At 38.7% G+C, this 23136-nt stretch overlaps 1 protein-coding gene across 1 annotated transcript in view; it reads left to right on the top strand.

Moving 5' to 3' along the window:
* The window catches only part of LOC106050804 (beta-N-acetyl-D-glucosaminide beta-1,4-N-acetylglucosaminyl-transferase-like), a 44211-nt gene that overhangs the window by 12918 nt on the left and 8157 nt on the right, over nt 1-23136 (top strand). Inside the window, exons 2-3 of the mRNA XM_013205847.2 lie at nt 9673-10071; nt 21757-21989. Of these exons, the coding sequence (XP_013061301.2) occupies nt 9673-10071; nt 21757-21989 (632 nt within the window). The remainder of the gene's footprint in view (nt 1-9672; nt 10072-21756; nt 21990-23136) is intronic.

Here is a 23136-nt window from a genome sequence, read left to right as displayed (position 1 = left end):
GTGGGGGTCATTAAATATTGAAGCCCTATCCTGTTCCAGCATCCATTCCACGTCGCCCCCTTGAGATTTTATTGAATTAAATTGGGGGCGCCCTGGCCAATAGACCTTTCGAAAATAGGACACATTGTGGAAGTCGTAACTATGCTAGCCACAACAAACTAACGCTAATTATGTAGTGTGTATATAAATGGATCCTACGTTGTTATAGTAAAGGGTGCCGATGGGGTTAAGCTCTATAAAATGGCTTGCGTCTCGAATAGCTTCAACATAACCAGAGCCCGGCCTACTCTTGTAATTGAGATATTAAGCCCTGGCGAGACTTCTACTAAAGTTCCCCTTTCAGACCATACGGTTAATATGGCAGATGATGTAAAGATCCTCTGATACTGTGGCCCACGCTTAACAAGTGTGTTATGTGGCCAGCACAACGACCTACCGCCTTTTTTTCCCCCAACTAATTCTAGTTACCCATTACAGCTGAGGGGACTCTGAGGCGCCATTCACCAGAATTCGAATCCGGAGCCTTCAGGGTCGGAAGCCAAGCGCTTTACCACTAAGCCACCGCGCCTCCTAAACAGCTTCTTCTGATATATTAAAGGGGTGAAGGAGGATACACAGAATCTCTTAACCCAGGAGCATCCGACAGCTCGTCAATTTAGTGAGACAATTCATATTGAACAGGGGGAAGGCTATCTGCGGCGCTAAGGTTTCTGGGGTCAACTTCCGGGGAAAAAAATAGAATTAGAGACACTTAGAGTCGTTGGCGCTTTTAATTATGTCCCAACAGCTTCTGTAACTGAGTTGCTACAAGGCGTATCCTACTGCATGTCATTGGATCAAACGAAAGAGGGTTGAGAGAGGAACCATGACGCATGCTATTAATTCTTCTTCTTGAAACGCTCAGGTAGAGTTGAGCTTTCGGCTCCTAGAACTCTAGGCCAGTAAAAGCGAACAAGAACTCCCTCTCACAAGCCTGAATGAGAACAGTGCACTGTTCTATCGGGCGGGGGGTCAGACTCGCGTGCACACCGGGACCCTCGCCATTTTCCTTTTTTTTATACCAGGCTAACCGTACAGGACACGCGATTTATGCAACGGCCCCTTGAAGAACGGCGCCTGGATTGTGACAAGGTTGTGGGAGCTTTTTTACAACTCCGCAAAGTGCAATGAAGATGCTCTCGCACCCCCTTAGGCACCCCCCCGGGACTCTTGTTTTGCTACCCTTTAGCCTAATCGTTTCCTCCTACGATCGTTTCCACCAGGGCGCCACTATGAGGCAGGGTAGCGTGCCCGGGACGTATGCTATTATACGTTCTTATCAACCCTTGATGGCCCCTGAAAAAAAAAAAAAAGACGCATGCGATATTTTGATCTCATTAATCGCTAAGTCACTTAACTTGTGGGCCGCTTACACGAGTTCAGTTGGCGCAACACTACGGGCTATTCGGCCCTAGTCGCTTATGTGTGATGGTACTATTATTAATTGTCATAACAGCTTATGTAACCTAGTTACTAGGCGTATTGTACAGCATGGTATTGGATCAAACGAACAAGGTTGAGAGAAAAACCGTTACGCATATGGGCGCATCTGTCACGATACAACAATGAGACAGAATGATACATAATGTAATATATAAAACCTTTGTCTAAAACCGATGCATGTTTGTAGCGTGTTTGTACTCTAACCGTCAGTCGCCGCCCACTAGTGAGTTTCATTTACTGCAGTATGTAAATAATGTAGCTACAAAGTCATAAAACAAAAGTTTGGTATACAAGCGTGTTAGTGAAGTTTTATGATGGATTAGCATAAATTCTCTTCTATTTATAGATACGTTTACTGTATCATTACAGAGAGTCAGTTAATAAATGATAGTAAAATATTTTTTTAAAGCCCACACACGTAGAGAAAAATCATGAAGAATAAAGGCATATCAAATTTTATCACTATCTGTATCATATACCATAACTTTGACTGTTTACTCATGATTCAGTGGTCTCCCTGGTAACACTGTTAAGTTCCACTTCTAGGTCATTCCGTCATGTTATTACACGTTCTTATTAACCCTTGAAGGTCACTGAAAAAAAAAAAAAGACGCACGCGATCTTTTAATTTCATTAATCGCTAAGTCACTTGACTTAAAACCAGCGAAGTTGTCAACTTTTGAAAACTTGTGGGCCGCTTACACATGTTCAGTTGGTGCAGTAAAGGGAAGCATGTCATATAGAGGTTGAGAGAATATTCACCCTCTGCATCCTCCGTATCGAAACATGAGATGGACGTGAGTCCAGGCTCACACCGAATTCTGTCTTCATACCATTCATTTCATTGAATACCTTTTATTATTAGGGGGTGCGGTGACTGAGTGGTTAAGCGCTTGGCTCCCTGGGGTCTTGGGTTCGAATCTCGGTGAAGTCTGGGGTATTGCATTTCGGGATTTGTAGGGCGCCCCTGACTCCACCCAACTCTGATAGGTGCCTGATTTGGAGAAAGTAAAAACGGTTGGTCGTTGTGCTGGCCACATGACATCCTGCTCGTTAACCGTTGGTCAAAGGTCGCAAGATCTGAAAGAGGAACTTTACTTACCTATTATTATTAATAATGTAATTATAATGTTTGATTATTAATTACTTAATTACTAATTAATTACTAATTACATTAATAATGTAGTAATAACTACGTTAGCCAAAGTCACAATACTGTTACTCTGCAGTCTTACGCAACACTTTTGACAAGGACATATCTGTTTTGTTAGCAGTGATTGTGTTTTGTTAGCAGTGATTGTGTTTTGTTGAGAGTCTGTAGTTCATTGTTCCTGGTATTCGTGCTGAGAATATTGATACCTGCCTTTTTACCAGCATGGCTTTCCATACAAATGACGCTTCAAAGGAGTATCTGAGTTTGTGTTATCAAAATTCGGTTTGCTTTATTACAAAGCTTGTATCAATTCACTCCGACTGTCTGTCTGTCCGTTTGTCTGTCTGTCTGGTACAAATTTCGTACACGCCTTTTCTCCCACTTCTCATTATCGGATTAAGTTCAAATTCTGTACAATTATTCATTGTCCATGGCAATATATGAATTAATTTCATAAAATTAAACACTTTGTTAATCAATTAGTGGTAATTAACTAATTTTATTTTATATAGAAAAAGAAGGCGCAGTGGTAAAGTGGTTGGCTTTCGAACCGGGGTTCCCGGGTTCGAATCCTGGTGAAGACTGGGATTTTACTTTCGGGATCCTTATGGCGCCTCTGAGTCCACCCAGCTCTAATGGGTACCTGACATTATTTGAGGAAAAGTAAATGTGGTTGGTCGTTGTGCTGGCCACATGACACCCTCGTTAACCGTAGGCCAATTAAAGAGATGACCTTTACATCATCTGTCCTATAGACCACAAGGTCTGAAAGGGGGACTTGACCGTTTTTTTTTACTAGATTTGCAACAGTACAATCAACATCCCATTAATTAATTTCATTATTCATTATATATAATTTTATATATTATTTATGTATTTAACCGTTGGCCAAATAAACAGATGTGTTTTACATCATCTGCCCGATAGACCGCACTATCTGAAAGGGGAACTGTACATATAGAAAAAGGTAGTTAAACAATTCAGTATTGAGAGATAGAGCATTGATTTTGCAGTTTATCTCTTTAGATTACGAATGAATCTAGTGTAAATGTATATTTTGTTTTGTATAGTTATAATGTTGTTTTTTTTTTTTATGCAAAGTGTAAGAAAAATCTCCTTAAGGATAATATTATTGTTATTAGTAGTAGTAGTTGTTGTATTAATGACGCCGCTTGTCTGAAGTTTATTACCTCTAAAGATGTTTGTCTAGCCTTATGCACTGCAGTTACAGCAATTACTTTAACGAGGTCTAAGCGCCTTTCTGACAGGGCTCACGCTCAATAGGATCTGTTGCCCAAACATACATTAGGCTGCTCACATCGATCCAGTGTAATGGACTGGTTCTAGAAGTTAAGTTGAAAAACAAATCGTCATCTTGTAGATAGAGAGCTAAGCTTTAAAAAAAAAAAAGATTTTAACCCTTTGCTGTTTTCCGTATCGAGCGGTCATGATGACTACTTTGCAGAGGAAAGGGGTGCAGACGCCCCGACGTTGGAATGTAGAGGGGGGCTCCTAAATAGGTATCAAAACACTAATTTATATATCTATTATATATATTGCTTACTTGACCACTCTTATGCAAATATAGATATCTACACAACTGAAAGTTTGGAAGGGGGGTAGGGCGCCAACAGGTCTTCCTTCCCCCCTGGCTCCCGGTACCGGTTTGCGCGCTGGACTGTCGTTCAGATTTATCGATGGTCCAGGGTTCAAACCCTGGCCGCTCCCATCTCCCGTCTTCCTGCGGCAGGTTTGGACTAGGAAGTAATTATCTTCAACTCTGAAGGAACATTCGAAACCTGTCAAACATTTGACTCTAGGTAAGCCACTTGGATGATGGGTATATTATTTGAAATTCTCTCATCTGCCCCTTGACTTTTGTCGTAAGGGGGCGCTGTAACAGTTCGCGTAACCAAATCCCTCCACGTTTCCCAGCCAGCAGCTGTTCTAAGTAGAATATCAGAGGCCGTTCCATCCTTTGATAGTGTCCAGCTAGCTTTTCATTGAGCGTCCCTGTTGGGTACTTATGTTTCTCGTTGTGTTGTGAACTGTCTGTACTGGTGTGTCAAAATGTCCTGGTGTCCAGGTCAGCTTGCATGTGTCTACTGTTTTATAGTGAACTGTTTTGTCATTCTTGTACACTGAAGCCTAAGATAAAGAAATGTTTTCCTGTAGTGTTTTATAGGGTTACTACAGACTCCTTCTTCGTGCTCCTTGCACTGTCTTACAACAGTGTTTCCCAAACTTTTGACTTATGTGTACCCCTGTTCTAATTTTTGTAATGATGAGCAGGGCCGGTCTTAGGCCGGCCACTGCAACCTATGCGGCCGCAGTGGCCCCCGCACTTTCATAGGCCCCGCGCGAATTCTAGACGTGTAAATTATTGAATTAGGCCTAAACCATTTTAAATTTTTATTAAAGGGTTTCTGGAATTCTCATGAAATACATAAAAATGTAATAATAAGTCGAATTTTAACCAAATTAAGAAGTTTAAATACTTGATTTACTTTGATAGTCACTGGCATACAAATATAGATCTAAACTTATCTCGACCTCTTACAAAAAAAAAAAAGCGATATTTTGCTAGTCAATACTAAATCTAAAAGGCAGATCTGAATGTTTATCGGCTTTTTGTTGTAAAACTACTATCTACTGTAGATGGCTCGTAAAGTTAATTTGACAGTGATTTTGTAAAGAATGAATAAAATGCAAAGACGAATTTATTTTCTAATACATAATCTTAATTTTCACTTATTATCCTTATCCCCTCTCAGACTGGGCCCCGCGATATTCGTTTCGCGTAGGGCCCCGCATTCTGTAGGACCTGCCCTGATGCTGAGTACCCCCTTCCCCGCCACCATACATTAATTTATTAACAGAACATAATACATGGGTATTTAAAAAAATCAGCACAGTTAATGAGGTGCAACGCGTACCACCTCCAAAGTCTTCCTGTACCCCTGGGGGTACGGGTACTCCACTTTGGGAAACACTGTTTTACAATATTACCCAACGAGCGCAGCTTTCGTTTTTTTCTTTATAAAAAAAGGAAACCTCAGAATTTGCGCTATTCAATTTTAGCTTTATCATCATAGGAGGCCGAATCCTTGGGCCTTAGGCCTCTTTTCTTCGCCTCTTTTTTTGGGCTTTATGTGCCTCTTTTATGGGCCATCTTGCCTCTTTTGTGGGCTTTTTTTTTTATTATATGTTTTTATTTGTAAGTTCTCATAATTCACAAGTATTAAATCATAAACAATTGAATAGTGATTAATGTAAGAATATAAAAATAATAAAAATAGTAATAGAAATATTATTTAATATCAAAGACATACTACCTAACCATCCTAACCATTGAGCCCACTAGAGACAGAAAAATGATACAAGTATCCTCTACTCCAGAACAATCCACACAATATCAGATATCCCTGACCCCCAACACCCCATTTCTGAAATACTACCTGAGCATTGTACAAGTATATGAAAATTCTCTACCTAAAATCCATTATTTTTTTAAATGTCAATTCTAAGTGATTAGGATCAAACACCTTATTATTATGTAGAGCTTTGAGCCAGCTAGCCCAAAAAAGATTCCTGTATTCGGAAACAATAATCAAGTTAAAGTTTTGTATCATTTCATTTTTGGGCTTTTTGTATTTTACAGCATTAATAAGTCCTCGCTTTATATTAACCAGAGACTTGACGTGTACAAGTACAAGTACAAATTCATTTGTGTTTTTTTCCTGGTATCTGATACCCTGAATTTTTCTGTAACATTTGCTTTCAAAGGCTTGAATTTTTTTTAATCAGCCTCACCGTTCAGTGTTCAGTTTTCACAGCCCTTTAGAAGTACTGAGACCACTACTTCTCAATGAAAATTTCATTTATACTGGCATTTTCCTATCCGTGAATTCCTTCGATGATGTGGTTGTTGTTATTGAACCTCGTTTTGACAAAATATTACATTATAGACCTAGAAGCTTCACATGTCTTGTCTACACTTCTGGTATAATGTCTCGCGAGCATGCTACTCTGCCTCATCGTGGCGCTCGGGTGGAAACAGCCATTGGAGGAAGTGGTTAGGTTAAATGGGTAGCAAAACAAAACTCCCGTGGGGGTGCCCACGGGTAGACGAGAGAGTCCACCCATTGCACGGTGCGGAGTTGTAAAAGAGTCCCCACGAACCTTTCACAAATCCATGCGCCGTTCCTCAAGGGACCGTTACATAACTGGCGAGTCCCCCACGGTTAGCTTGGTATAACGAAGGGAAATGGTGGAGGCTCCCGGTGCTCTCGGCCTTCGACCTTGTCTAGCCAAGCAAACAGACAGAGCTCTACATTGGCATTGACTTGAGTCTCTCCCAGACAGAACGGTAGTTCGGACAGGTTTTTTTTTTTTTTACTGTTTGACGCTCAAACAGGTTTTTTTTTTCAAACTTAGAGCTCCAAGAGCCTTCGGCTCAGCTCTTGACACTCAAAACGGTATAATGTCTCAATAGGGTGGGTGTTATGAAGTGTGTGTGTGTGTCCTAGGTGATGGTGAGGAAAGGTTAAGCGATTTGTTGGTGGATATTTAGTGTAGGATGATGAAATGTGAGCTGACCTTTCATAATGTATGTTAAGAACGGCAGAGGATTTAGAGGCATGAAAGAGTAATGACGTGTTTTTTGTTGTGTGTTCGATTTTTGCTTAAATATCAGTTTATTTCATTACTATTCGATCTATATCTCGTTTCAAGTTAAATTAGTAAATAGTGTAATAACAGTTATATTGAGTTCTTGTTCACAAGATACGTTTGTTCAAGTTATTTAAAGTTTATTTATTATAATGCAAAATTTAAAAAAATCCTTTTAAGAAAAAAATTGTATCTAAAGGGGAAGAACTCCGTCCTTAAAACTATATCTACTAATAATGTGCTAGCTATTTGCCTTATTCGATATCAAGCAAAGAATTGATTACCAGTAATTAATTGACTTGTTGAGTATTTTTGTTAATTGATTCATGTTTTGTGAGGAACAATAAATAATTGTTTAAAGTAACAATTTGATCGGAGAATGCGCGAGGGAGAATTAGCGTTAACAATTCGTGAACTAAATACATGTATATATGTGATTACTGAAGTATTACACTCCTTTGTTGTTATGAAACAAAATAATGAATTACCAGTAATTAATTGTCTAATTGTTTTTTTTTTTCCTTATTGGTTCATGCCTGGTCTGTGGCAATGAATACTTGTGCGAAGTTTCAGCTTCTTCCTCAAATGGGTGTGGGGGGAAAATAATGTGCACACACTTTTTAGCCAGACAGACAGAGTGAGTAAAAAAAAATAATACGCCTACATCGGTTCAGTTGTGTGCTAGCTGTCTGGGAGTTACAAACCAAACGACCCGATCTTCAACAGTGAGTACAATGAATAGTGAAAACACTAACTTGCCTTAATTGCATTCTCATTAAGTTGCTATTTTTGAGCCGGAGGACACTGTGACCTTATGATTATTGATTTCAGTAGTTGGAAATCATGGCTCACAGTAGATGCTGTTGTAATTGTACATTGGAAAAAATAATTCCTACTATATGTTTTAAATAATATAGTAAACAAAACATTCCTAATTTTATTTGTTATAGAAAAAAATATTAGCGAGAATAATAATTGGTCATCATGGGTATCGAACCCACGACAGCCGCGTCATCTGTGCGACGCACTGCCAACTTAGCTAATCAGCCATACTGCGTCATTCACTGAGATTCACTGTCGTTCACTGAGATTCACTGTGCAAACAGTTATCTCCCCTTTGCCTGGTCGTTTGTTTGACTAGAGGTAATTAGTGTCAATCGAAACCCAAGCCCTGGGGGAAAAAAATCTAGAATATTTAATTGTTATGTTTACAAATATGTCTTGGTCGTATCTTGTAGACATCGTATAGTGCTCTCCATTTCTTTTACGTGGGTTTTTTTTTCTGTATTTTTTTTTAAAGTTTTAATTATTTGGCCGTTTATTTGTAATCCTATATTTTGTAATATATATACTGACAGAAAGAACAGCAACACTTCATATAGTGTAACACATACATCGTAATTTATGTTGCTTCCATTTTGTTTTGTCTCCGATTAAATTCTATCTATCTATCTATCTATCTATCTATCTATCTATCTATCTATCTATTTATCTATCTATCTATCTATCTATCTATCTATCTATCCCACTTCAAAGGACATTCTAATTATTTCACTAACATAGCAGAGTTTATTGGGACTATCCCCATCTAATAGTGGTGTTTTCCAGGGTGAAGGTCTTCTTATCCATTTTCATAACCTTTTGGATGAAGCATTGTAATACATTTGTGAAACAAAGTATGGTCACGTGACCACTGTGATTGACCTTGCCCTTGTAGTAGTTGATGACTGTCTGACTTTGACAGATTACTCTGGAGATATCTGGGTTTCTTTTGCCGGTGTATTTGATGTGCTTAACTAACAAGTAACAAGACCTACACATGTATCAAGTAGAAGAACTAGGTTTAAACCGTAATACCAACTTCGATGAGGCCACAGTCGAGTCTCTGTCCTTAGTATCAAGTTATCCCTTTAAAATCCTAACACCAACTGCCAATAATAACATACATATATAATCTAGAACCAAACTAAGCCGTCGCGTCACTAAGTGTCGCGTTCAAAGTCCGTCAACTGTGGTGCGTCTCTATACTAACTGTCTAACAATACTAAGTCTCTAGCACCACATAGGAATGGCATGTTTCTGATTCTCAAATTAGTTTATTGCAGAAATTCTGGTTTTTCAGAATGTTGAGGCATCAAATAGAAAGTTCTCGAGGACATTAGTGGATGTCCTCGGAGTGTTATTTAATTTGATAATGTGACCGTATGTCTTTTACCACAAACCTAGTATATCCTTTTAAGTTATTTAAAATGTCTGTTTCCTTTTCTTATTTTAATTTACAACATGACTTTATGAAAGTTTGGCTAGTTCATTGTTATAGTGTTCTTTGACAATGTTTAGAATGTTTTTATTCTTTCTATTTGCAGGCTTCAGGGTAATAATTTCATATTTTCTCACTTACAAAATAAGACATCGCAATAGTTTCCCTTGGATAGGACGGAACCGGATATGCTACTTGTGGACGCTTTTGCTGGCATTCTTTGTCCTAACGGCCCTGATGTTACTTGACCAAGGCCCGGAGGTGTCGTCGGACCTCGAGCGGGTCATCTTGGACTTCACGGATAACCAGAGGGACCGCACCACGCTGCACCTTAGCGTGTCATCTTCCGGTTTGGACGGCGCCTCGGTGGTCAGCCGCTGCGCAGATAGCCCCGAGCCTGCTGGGCATTTGCGTATGGCACGGGATTTAGGGAGACGGTTTAGAAGTAGAAGCTTCAGCATGGCTGTCAAACCTCGACTTTGCCCGACAACACCCAAGGAACTAGGTATGTTCATTTTGAATTATTTTTTTTATTTTAAAGACTGGATTACTAACAGCCCATCACTTCCTGATGTGCTAGGATCTGCCTTAGACTGAGTTTGAGAGTCATGATTTCTCTGTCACGGACTTCTACAATGAGGTAGAGGTTACTCAATACATATGAGTGTGTTTTAAATGAATTCTGATGTAACCTTTCAGTTGGATTGATGCAGATGTTAGAATAAAAAGGGGTGACTGGCTGATGAAAGGTATTAAAATCGGTGCCGAAAGATCCAGAGCCGCGTCTGTTTATTAAATGCAGGGCCGGCCTTAGGTACTCCTCCTTAATTTCAGGACTCACAGAAAAGCCTTATTATGATATAAAATTCTAGTTTGGTTACACAGATCCAGACATGGCAACATTAAAAGACAGTAGTCTAGATTAGAATACTGGATCTAGATATATGGTATAGAGTGTAGATTCTAGAAGATTCTAGATTGGTGCAAGGCCTATAGATCCAGACTTAGAAGATGGTGCGCAAAAATGTTCCTCAACGTCTAATTATTGAACTCTTTAAGGAACACATGCGGGAATACCCGCTGAGGTATATTTGTTCAACATTCAGATTGTCGAGACCTCCAGGCCAAATTTAATTTTAAAGATAATATATTTTTTAAAAATTAAAACGTTCAAACCATATTTTTTCCTGTGTGGCCAGTTAGCTAGTAATTCTTTTCCCAAAGATATGAATGAACATTAAATTTCTAGGTAAATGGTTAGAGCCGTTTTCGAGATCGTTTCCATGTTCCAGGTTTTGCCTATGAAGAATTTGCAAGTCAAAGTGATTGTATTCTTCTGTAATTCTCTCCCTTGTCTTAGTTCTTTCCTCGATAACACATATCTGCACTAGACCATAAACTCTGTTATATGCTGTATCTATCGTGCACTATCCGAGTCGTGCAGTTAATTAGTATTCTTTAAGCTCACTTAATGATCGGAACGCTCCAACGTAAACCAAAAGCATCAACAACAACAAAAAAATACAACTTGTTATTACAAAATCGATCGAATCGATTTCTGTAGCGCAGGTTCTAGCCGAGTAAACGAGCGTTTGGCTTCCGTTTGAGACCATCTCGAGCTAGGAAGGCAACGCAATGCGCCGGCGTGAGCTGTTGCTGGCGTCAAAGGCTGATGCTATCAGAGCAATGATTCCAATCGGCTAAGCGGGAAGCAACGAAGCGCAAAGAATAAAAAAACATCAGAGCCTTCTGAGTTAGTGCCAAGCTGGGTTTTTTTTTAGTAATAATCTAATAGTTCGTCCATCGTGGTTCGATGCTGGCCACTTTTGTCATCCTGGGTGCTGAGGGCTTTGTACTTGGATTGTGTGCCTGCTCTTATGGCTGGTGAGACCTATGTGAGCCCGGAATGTTGGGCTGTTTTTTCAGTATATAGACAGAGACGGCGTAATGCGAGTCACAAATGAAATGTGTTTTACTTGCGGGGTTCATTGTGCATGTTAGACCCATCATTGGGACGTCATATTGAAATGGTGCGTGTACATCTCAAGCGTAACTGACACACTGATTTTGTCTTCTTTAATTATTGATTTAAATTTAAAGTATGTTTCTTGTAGATTAGTGTTTTAAATTTTCTTTGACGCCCCCGCCCCTTTTTGACCATCACATTTACATTTAAGTCTCTTTAGTCAGCTAGATTCCTTGGAAAAGTGCTAAAAATCTCCCACCAGCTGGGCTCCCTCATTGTTGTCGGGGGAGGGCGCTGAAATCTTCCTCGCCGGGGTCGGGGAAGTGCTGAAATCTCTCTCAGTGGGGTCGAGGGAGTGCTGAAATCTTTCCTTAGGGGGGGGTTGGAGAAAGCACTGAAAACCCACAAGTGGGGTCAAGGGGAGGGCCGGCACCAAGCTTTTTTCCTGCATTCTGAGCTTCACTATTTCTATAATAACAAACAATTATTCTAAAGTTAGCAAGTGGTGGGACAGACAATGCAGAAGTGTGAGAGACATTGTAAGCTAGAGAGAGAGCATGTATGTATGAACTGGACAGTCGTCATGTCAGCCACCTGCTCGGTTTGACATTTTTGTAGCGGACATGACCCCCTCGTTAACAGTGGGCCACATAAACAGATGACCTTTTCATCAACTCCCTGTAGATCGCAAGGTCTGAAAGAGGGAACTTTGTAAGAACGACTGGTATCCTCTAGATCACATTGGCTAAAATGTCTTCATCAAAAGAATGATTTAACTCGTTGTAATAGCAGACCCAAAGAAGTTCCGAACAGGAACGATGTCATTCAGTTTTATATTAACTCTTTCTCTCCGTGATTATTGTCCACGTTCCGATGGAATTTTTTATTTTACTCTTTTGTGTTTTACTACCCTGTTATGATTAAACTTCAATAACTTTTTTGTATGTAATCAGGAAATGTTATATAAGGTATAATAGAAATTATAGAAGAATGCCTGCTCTTTTTATATAACTCAAATTAAAGATTATAAAACCAAAAATTTATTTAATGGGGTGAAATCAATATTGGTATCGTCAGTTAGGAGGGAAAGAGTTAAAAACAACATTGTTTATGAATGGGATTTTTTAAATACTCAAATGTGAATTTACAACTACAGTGCAAGTGCGAAAGAGTCTTTTTTTTCTTAAAAGAAAAAAAAAGACTCCTTCCCGCATCTCGCTCCTGCTGTGCACACTTCAATCTTCTTGGAGTGCGCGCTCCGCAGCTAGGGAAACATTGCTATATATCGGTATTTCATTGTCTGTTTCGTCCTGCTTCCCTCTTCCTGAATGACGCCATAAGATCACGTGCTCATGCTAGGTCTGAATAGAAGTGTGTGACATGATGATAAGCTCATTTAAGTGGATATATCCTGTTTTACAATAGACTTTTCGATTATTAAATGTCATATCCTTGTACTAAACAACTTAAATGTCAGACACTGCATCTTTGAAATTAGGCCTACATACTAGATTTAAATTGCGACAGGACATGATCTTCTTTTTAAAATAGATATTTCAGCAAGTCTCATCTAACGCGTTTCTACTTGAGTTTATTATGACAAAACGTTTGACTGTCACACAACCGCCTGTTTATGACTATTGCCTGACAGAAAAAAAAAGTCCATGACAAAATGAATTATTGACGCGAAGATAATTGCAATAGTAAATGTTTTCATCAGTTCTTTTTTTTTTTAAATAGGTGCCGTAACTTAGTGATGGATAGCCTCACTTTTAACTACTAATGAATTCATAATAAATTACAAGAAAAGTAATACTTTTTTCTTCACAATGAAAAAAGTGCTGGTACGCCGTTTTCATGGCGTGTCTTTCGTTCACCCGTACAGCCAATCCATGAAGAATCTCTAACTCATTGTTAATCAACTAGCAGCGGTTCATTTTATTAACATACAAGCTTTAATGAAGATCGTGGTTCTACTTGATTCTAACAGATATTGCTCATTCAAATATTAACAACCAGACTCTTAACAAACCTTGCTAGCAACAACTCCATTACTAGACCCAGTCATTCAAACATCAACAACCAGACTTTTACAAACCTTGCTACCGACTACTCCATTACTAGACCCAGTCATTCAAACATCAACAACCAGACTTTTACAAACCTTGCTAGCAACAACTCCATTACTAGACCCAGTCATTCAAACATCAACAACCAGACTTTTACAAACCTTGTACCGACTACTCCATTACTAGACCCAGTCATTCAAATATTAACTACCAGACTTTTACAAACCTTGCTACCGACTACTCCATTACTAGACCCAGTCATTCAAATATTAACTACCAGACTTTTACAAACCTTGTACCGACTACTCCATTACTAGACCCAGTCATTCAAATATTAACAACCAGACTTTTACAAACCTTGTACCGACTACTCCATTACTAGACCCAGTCATTCAAATATTAACTACCAGACTTTTACAAACCTTGCTACCGACTACTCCATTACTAGACCCAGTCATTCAAATATTAACTACCAGACTTTTACAAACCTTGTACCGACTACTCCATTACTAGACCCAGTCATTCAAATATTAACAACCAGACTTTTACAAACCTTGTACCGACTACTCCATTACTAGACCCAGTCATTCAAATATTAACTACCAGACTTTTACAAACCTTGCTACCGACTACTCCATTACTAGACCCAGTCATTCAAATATTAACTACCAGACTTTTACAAACCTTGTACCGACTACTCCATTACTAGACCCAGTCATTCAAATATTAACAACCAGACTTTTACAAACCTTGTACCGACTACTCCATTACTAGACCCAGTCATTCAAATATTAACTACCAGACTTTTACAAACCTTGCTACCGACTACTCCATTACTAGACCCAGTCATTCAAATATTAACTACCAGACTTTTACAAACCTTGCTACCGACTACTCCATTACTAGACCCAGTCATTCAAATATTAACAACCAGACTTTTACAAACCTTGTACCGACTACTCCATTACTAGACCCAGTCATTCAAATATTAACAACCAGACTTTTACAAACCTTGCTACCGACTACTCCATTACTAGACCCAGTCATTCAAATATTAACTACCAGACTTTTACAAACCTTGTACCGACTACTCCATTACTAGACCCAGTCATTCAAATATTAACTACCAGACTTTTACAAACCTTGCTACCGACTACTCCATTACTAGACCCAGTCATTCAAATATTAACAACCAGACTTTTACAAACCTTGTACCGACTACTCCATTACTAGACCCAGTCATTCAAATATTAACTACCAGACTTTTACAAACCTTGCTACCGACTACTCCATTACTAGACCCAGTCATTCAAATATTAACTACCAGACTTTTACAAACCTTGCTACCGACTACTCCATTACTAGACCCAGTCATTCAAATATTAACAACCAGACTTTTACAAACCTTGTACCGACTACTCCATTACTAGACCCAGTCATTCAAATATTAACAACCAGACTTTTACAAACCTTGCTAGCAACAACTCCATTACTAGACCCAGTCATTCAAATATTAACAACCAGACTTTTACAAACCTTGCTAGCAACAACTCCATTACTAGACCCAGTCATTCAAACATCAACAACCAGACTTTTACAAACCTTGCTAGCAACAACTCCATTACTAGACCCAGTCATTCAAACATCAACAACCAGACTTTTACAAACCTTGCTAGCAACAACTCCATTACTAGACCCAGTCATTCAAACATCAACAACCAGACTTTTACAAACCTTGTACCGACTACTCCATTACTAGACCCAGTCATTCAAATATTAACTACCAGACTTTTACAAACCTTGCTAGCGACTACTCCATTACTAGACCCAGTCATTCGAACATTAACTACCAGACTCTTAACAAACCAAGCTAGCAACAACTCCATTACTGGTCTAACCCCAGTCAGTCTGCCACGAATTTTCCCTCTCACAGGTCGCTAAGGTCAGACAGTATACAGACACCTGTATGTCTGTCAACAATTCTGTTATAATGCTCTTCAGACGATCACACCGTTAGCTCTTCAGACGATCACACCGTTACAGACGTACATATCCTGGCTTTATGTACCCTAACATAATAGTTTTGACCAGTATTGCTTCCTTCTTGATTTGATTTTTTCACCCCCCCCCCCTTTTTTTTAATAAAATGAAAACAAGCAAAATATAAACATACTTGTGTTTCTTTTAAAAAGCGAAGCTTTTAAAACTGAAAGAACTGCACATAGGCATCTCAATATTGTACGAATTATTTCCCTTTTTCAATATCAAGCCAACAAATTTAATTACTAATTTATCTATTAATTGCTTTTCTTATATTATTGATTCCTGTTTTGTTAGAGACAATAAATAATTGTTCCAAGTTTCAACTTGATCTGAGACTGGGAGGTGGGAGGAATAACGTGTACGAGATTTGTACCAGACCGAGAGTAAATCTAAGCTTTGTAAAAAGAGCTTTCGTTCCTGCAGCTCAGAATGCAGGAAAACGATTTAATATCGTCATGCTCCTTTTTACTGGAGCTTAACTGACCAGCCCTCTTCATAGTTTGATTAAAAAGTGCTGTAAACGCCAGGAGAATAGATTGTTTAACGCTCAGAACGCAGGACAGATTTGCTCAGATTCCAACGTTCTTCAGACCTCCTTGCTGTTTGATGTTAAGCGCTTCCGCGGTGTCGAATACGAACAAACCCACATTGGAGGTAACGCTGAACGTAATGCTGGAACTGATAACACCTGGTGAAAGGCCGAACAATGAAGAGGCAGTCGACTTTGGTGTTGAACATAAAACACGTTTAATACTCATGAAGGGAACCGTCGAATGTCACCTACTGCTAGCCGTTTCTAAAATGCTTCTTCTTGCTACAATTATTCAGAAAACGTCGTGTTTCTGTCGACTCCTAGTTCGTTCTGTCTTCTTAAAGATCTATCACGTCATCGTCACTAAGTAAAAACTTCTGCCCATTTCCGAAACAAATAACTAATTCCTAATCGTGCCATAACATTGATTTTGAAGGGGAGGGGAACCTGAAACCATTCCACTACTAACTCCTAGCTAGAACTGTCTAGAAAAGTTGAAAAAAAAAATGTTTTCTTTCATTAATTTTTTTCCATAACATTTTTAAAAACATTACATAGACCCCGTAAAGAGGCGCCAAAACTGTTTTTGTTTCGTCTGTGGGGGGGGGGGGGCGTTGTAGCAAATGTTTGAAAAAAAATTGGTTTGAATGATACACAGTGCATATGTACAAAGATTATCCTTATTGTTATGTTCAATGTAATAGACATTTCATTTATTAGTGTTGTGTTTTCAAACCCAAGACTTCTGTGGCTCAGGTTGAAAGCTTTGGAACAAAAGGCTGAGAGGCCAACAGTACTTGGCTACGGCGTGGCCACCTGACAAGCTGGCTAGAGTTTGAATCCCGACTCGAGCAGAGTTGTGTTTGCTGAGTGCCTAAAGAGAACACAGAAACCTCCCAGATAACCCCTTCTCCCACACGGGTCCACAACCGAGATTGGACCATAGCGCACTGAACGTTCGATAGAAGGCATGAAAGATGCACTACAGAAGTTTAACAAGAAAAACAATGTTTTTTTTAATTTTCAAAAAAAAACAAAAACCAATCAATTAGTTTGGAACAGTCATGTAATTATGCATCCGATCGACCTAGCTATATAAATCTGTGGGATAGAAATATTTTACAAATTATTTTTGTTTAGCTTTAAACTTTCTCATTGCGCTATGATCCTATCACGTCTGGACCAGTTGGGAAAGGGGGAGAGAAGAAGGGGGTATCTTGGGGAATGTTTATATGATCGTTTTAAATGCTTAAAAAATGTCCTTTAGGGGTCGAGTTCTCAAGGGGATTAATTCAACTTATACCACCACTTCTGTCAAGTACGATTTCTTTCCCTTGTTCAAGATACCAAACAAAATAATTAATTATCTAATTAATTGGTTATTTTTTGTTATTGATTCTTGTGTTGCCAGATAAAAGAAATAATTGCGCAAAATTTCAGCTTGATCCGAAATTGGGTGTGGGAGAAATAACGTGTACAAACTTTTTACCAGACAGACAGACAGAGTGATTTGATAGAAGCTTTGTAAGAATGTTTTCTATAATAGAGCTTCACAAAACGGCCTTGGTACACGGTAAGATTTGAACGGCACTTTTAATTTTGCACTTTACAACTGTATAGCCAGTGAACCACAGTCACTCATTAAAGTACAATACGCCAAGCGATAAGATAGTGGTTGCATGTCATTTTATTAAAGACAATACGGTAATTTCAATATTGAGACTGTCCTTGTATCGTCGTCAATCATTGCCTTTGAAACAGTCATATTATATGTAACAGAAGGCCTAATAGTACATTGTGTCTGAGACATAGTATTGGGTTTGAGAAGGAAACAGCATAAGTAGTTAGATCTATGACCTACAATCCAGCTGCTATAAGTTCTTGTATAGGCCTAGACTTCGTCCCTCTATTTCTATTAGAGACATGCTCTTCTTTTTCTACATATTTCTCGTCTAAGCTGACTTGAAGCGAAGCATGAGAACAACTGAACTAACAGTGCAAGTGGTCGCGGTCCATTTTTTTGTTGTTGACGTGTTGACGTCCTGGTGACGTCAGTGTGTTGGTGGCAGTCAAGTGTGTCTACTTTCGAATTTTTTTTTCTTTTTGTTTTTCATGGGCGGGACTCGTAAAGTCTGAATGTCCTGATTTATTGTTGACATTTACACACAGATGCACCCACGTGTGTATGACAGTTATAGCACTACCCGATACTCAGCACATCAGTTATCTATCTGTAGCCTATTGGTACTATTTATGTGTGTAGACTCTTAAGGTGATAATTGTAAAAACAAGAAAATGATCCACAACCTTACCTACCATATATTACATTGGATGGGTTGATTTTTAATGTAAAATTACCAAACTTCTTTTCAGAATACATTCTAGGAGCCCTATCCAGATTCTCTCTTGAGTTCTTACATCCAAATAGTACCACATATTTTCCTTTTGGCTCTTTATATCTAGAGTATCTAGTGTATATATATATATATATATATATATATATATATATATATATATATATATGCGCTGTTGTTTGGATTCATACCCTCTGCCAACCATGTCCTGTGAAAGGGTTCGGACTAGGAAGTAGATTATCCGAAATATGTCAAACATTTTACAAAACATTTTTTTAATACTAGCTGATACCCGTTCTTCTCTACGGTCGAAAGAGTTGGCAAATATTTCTTTTTTTTTAACCAAGACATTTTTTCCCATCTTCCAAGTGCAGTTTCGCATCGCAACGCCCCACCCTCCATCTCTCCACCACTCCCTTGAACTTAAGAATTCCCCACCTTTTTTTTTTTTTGGCGGGGGAGGGGCTCTGTCATCTCTCAATTGAACTGCCCACTTGCCACTAATTCAGAATCTTACGTTCACGGGTGTTTCTTTGATAAATCAGTTGCAGTGCTTAAAAAAAATAACATTCTTGGACTGCCAGCATTATAACGCCCCCCCCCCAACCATTCAGTCAACTAGGCCAAGCGTTACAAGGTATTTTCAAAAGATATTTCCAGAAACCACATTAACTTTTGATTCTGTCTTCGACTATTTTTAAATGCCGTACAGTTAAACTTGAAAAAAAAAAACAAAAACAAAAAAAAAAAAAACTACTCAGTTTGATGATACTTGAGTACTCATCAGCACATTTTTCTCTCCCTTTTGGCTTGCTATGTCCAAATCTTGACACATACTTTATGGAAGAAAAACGTTAGCGCCATTTTGTAGATTATACCTTCACCTATCTTTTGGACCTTTGGGGCACCACATAAGATCTGTCGACTGTCTTTCTCCTCTCTGTCTTTTGCATTGGATAGAACAGGCATGTCAAACTCATTAAGGTGTATGGACCACATAAATCATGACCTAATAGGCCGCAGTCAAAAATCTGTTGGAAAACATAGCCTACTAGTTTTATGTACATTAAAAAAAAAAAGTTTTTTTTTTCGGGGGGTCTCAAATATGTGTCCCATCGGCCTTCGTGAGAGCTATCCGACTGTCTCTTTCAGAAGCCAGCTACTTTCCTTTGTGCCAGTGAAGCCAAAATGGGGCCTGATTTACGCAGTGGTTCTCATCACATTTTTCTATGGCTCTGAGACTTGGGTGTTTAAAGCACATTGGGCTCTTTTAACGCTTCCATTAAAGATACCAGCGCTCCATAATGGGGCATACGCTGCCTAGACTGCCTTACAAATAGCAACGTTTGTCCGGTGTAGACAGTTTTGGACACCTGCGCTGGACACCTTTTCCCTATTCGGGATGACCGCGTGCCAAAGCGAGACCATTCGATATAAAAGACCTCACCACAGATTTGCGATGTGGCAACCTGTGGGCTTTGGAGACCAATATCTCTTTGCTATGTAGTACATGCCTGTGACGTGGCTACACGCTATTGTACTATAACTGCCTACAGGGTGTGACGTTGCAGGTCAGTGTTCAGGCCTTTTATAACGAATGGTTTCAGTCAGAGGCGATCTGTGTTTTGGCGATCCCAATGGAGGACGACTTAGTGTGTGACATTAAGTGTGTAGGCTACAACTGACTCACTGGGGTCGCCTACGAGTTTAGGTCTACTATTCTAACACAAACTCTTTTTGTTTAACTTATTATCCACGCTTTTAGTGGGACGCAAGGCATGTGTTCAAAACGTCTGTTTGTGAGTGTCTTAGTACTTTTTTGCCACCTTCTTTCCTCTATGCCAGTGAGGGCGAAAAGGAGTTGATCTTTATAGCGCTTACGGGCGGGGGGGACACCTCTGTTACGCTGTCTTCTTTAAGCTCGCCGAAGAAGATGGTCTCTGAAAGAGACAGAGAGCTCTCACAAAGTCTGTGGGACATACATTTGAGACTCCAACAAAAGCCGTTATTTAAGACAATCCCCAAAAGGCGGAAAGAAAACTTAAATAGACCGCCACCAGACAACGGCTTTGCTTGATTTGTGTGAAATTATGAAGGTCGCAACTGCGTTTGGTCAGTCATTTGAAATATTGTAGCCTACTTATCCCCAATCTTCGGAATCGAAACATTGCTAGCATTATTAAAGAGTAATTTTTGCAATCAAAACAGTTTAGAGTTTAGACTAGTGTTCAATAAGACATTAATATAATGGTATAAATGTAGGCCTACAGTTTATTAAAAGAATTCGCTTTCCTGGTTCGCTTTACTGCTTAATTCCGGTAACATGTTTTGATTATTGTTCATCACCAACTCATTATGATGCAATATACATTTTTATATTACATCGTGCAGCCTACGTGTTACATTTAATGATACAAGTATATAGCACTTCTTATAATGTAATTCAAGTGTAGAACTATTTATTGAGTTTCTTTGAGTGAAACACTCCATCATAGAGTTATTTCCTTCCTGATTGTAAACCTGTCAAGCTTGTTGTATTTTTATTGAACATGTGTGTGTCTTCACTTGAGTTCAATAAGTTCTTACGTGTCCAAATACACTTGAGCAATTCGTTGTCCTCATGTTTATAAAGGGCACCTTTCATTCTTATAGAATGCTCATGACGCTAAGGTCCAATCTTATTTGTGTACCAGTAGGGGGAGGGGGTATCCTGGAGAAGAGCTTATGCTGTCTTTAGGTAATGCAGCTTGAGTCGGGTTTGAACTCGAGCCCTCTAAATTACTAGCCTTGTGGATTTAGCTTCAGCTACACATCCTTTTGCATGGACGGCTGCCTGGTCTTGCTGTTTGCGCACTGGGCAGTCATTCCGACTTATCGAACCCTGCCCGCTCCCATCCCTCCGTAGTCCTGCGGGGAGGTTTGGACTAGGAAGTAAATTATCTTCGACTCGGAAGGAACATCCGTAACATGTAAAATATTTTACATTCTCTGCAAACACTTTTGGTTGTTCATCTAATTTAATAATTCTTTATTTTTATTTATTTATTTTTTTCTAAGTTACAGACATTCTTTAAAAAAAAAAATACATCATTATGTCTCAGCATAAGAGTTTGTAATTTTGTCTTGTATGTTAATTAGTAAAATGTTGATTATAGACTTAAACTAATTAACCAGGAATGCTATTTCAAGCTCTTGTAGGCCTACACAAAATTCTGTTTATTCTCAGTTGGCAGGTTTAGTCCTGAGCTACAGATTCTGTCGCCTCATGAAATTGCTGCAAAGTTCCCCATGATGAAAGATGGTGGACATTACACCCCACAGAGCTGTGACCCCATTGAGAAGGTCGCCATTCTGATCCCATACAGAAGCCGTTGGAACAACTTGCACACCTTACTTCCTGTACTAATCTCAGTGTTGACCAGGCAGCATGTAGACTTTACCATTTATGTCATAGAGCAGGTGGGTTTTTTGTCTGAATTATGTCATGGCAGGTGTTTTTTTTTATCTGAATTATGTCATAGCAGGTGTTTTTTTTTGTCTGAATTATGTCATAGCAGGTGGGTTTTTTGTGTGAATTATGTCATAGCAGGTGGGTTTTTTGTCTGAATTGTGTCATAGCAGTTGGGTTTTTTGTCTAAATTATGTCATAGCAGGTGGGTTTTTTGTCTGAATTATGTCCTAGCAGGTGGGTTTTGTGTGGGTTTCTTACCTTTGTCTTAGAAAATACAGACATTACTTCAAAAAAAAAAAAAAAGATTACATCCTATGTGTGTCCCTAAGTCAATCTAGTCTTGCTTGTTAATTAATGACTTAAACTCTGCTAAGACATTGGTTTTCATGGCTGACTCAGGCAATCCATTCCATGTTCTAATAGCACTAGGGAAGAAGTATTTGTACAAATTTGTCCTAGCATACGGAACAAGGAATGTGTATCTGGGTGGTTTTTTGTCTGCCTTTTTTTTATATTGTACCTGGGTCTATGACTAGATTTTAACAGCAGGTGAATCTATAACTTAGCTACAGAGTCTATAATTCATTCCATATAGAGCAAATTAATTATAAGTTTCTTAATGGATTCTTCTAAAGCAGTGTTTCCCAAAATGTGTTCCACAGAACCCTAGTGTTCCACATGCCTGAAGAGGTGTTCAATTAACTACTGGAATGATTCTAGTGGGTCAACACGTAAATGATTCTCTCTAAAAAAAAAAAAAGTTCCGCTAATTACGTGCAAAGTGTTACATTTAGGAAAAGTTTGGGAAACACTTGTGAAACATCAGTTCCAAATATTATTAAGTGAAGGTCATGGGCAGGACTTTGGTTGAAGTCTTAACCCTTTTCAAGATTCAACAGAAATGCGCTTTATAATGTAAATAAATCTATAAGCTTGAGATATTTGTGAAGAAATAAATAGAATACTTGTACATTTCATCTCATTGCCCTTTTTTTCTTCTAACTAAAATACATATTTTGTTAAAAATTATATATTTTTAAAATGTTGAGTCCCTTTAAAAGATGGGTGGCCACAGAGTCATGCACTGCAGTTATTATGGTCCTATAAAACCATTATATCTTACATACTTAGGATGTTCCTTCAGAATTGAAGATT

This window comes from Biomphalaria glabrata, chromosome 9 (genome assembly GCF_947242115.1).
Source record: "Biomphalaria glabrata chromosome 9, xgBioGlab47.1, whole genome shotgun sequence".
In the NCBI taxonomy this organism is placed as follows: domain Eukaryota; kingdom Metazoa; phylum Mollusca; class Gastropoda; family Planorbidae; genus Biomphalaria; species Biomphalaria glabrata.
Note: the sequence above shows the minus strand (reverse complement) of the source record. Positions and strands in the feature narration are given on the sequence as shown.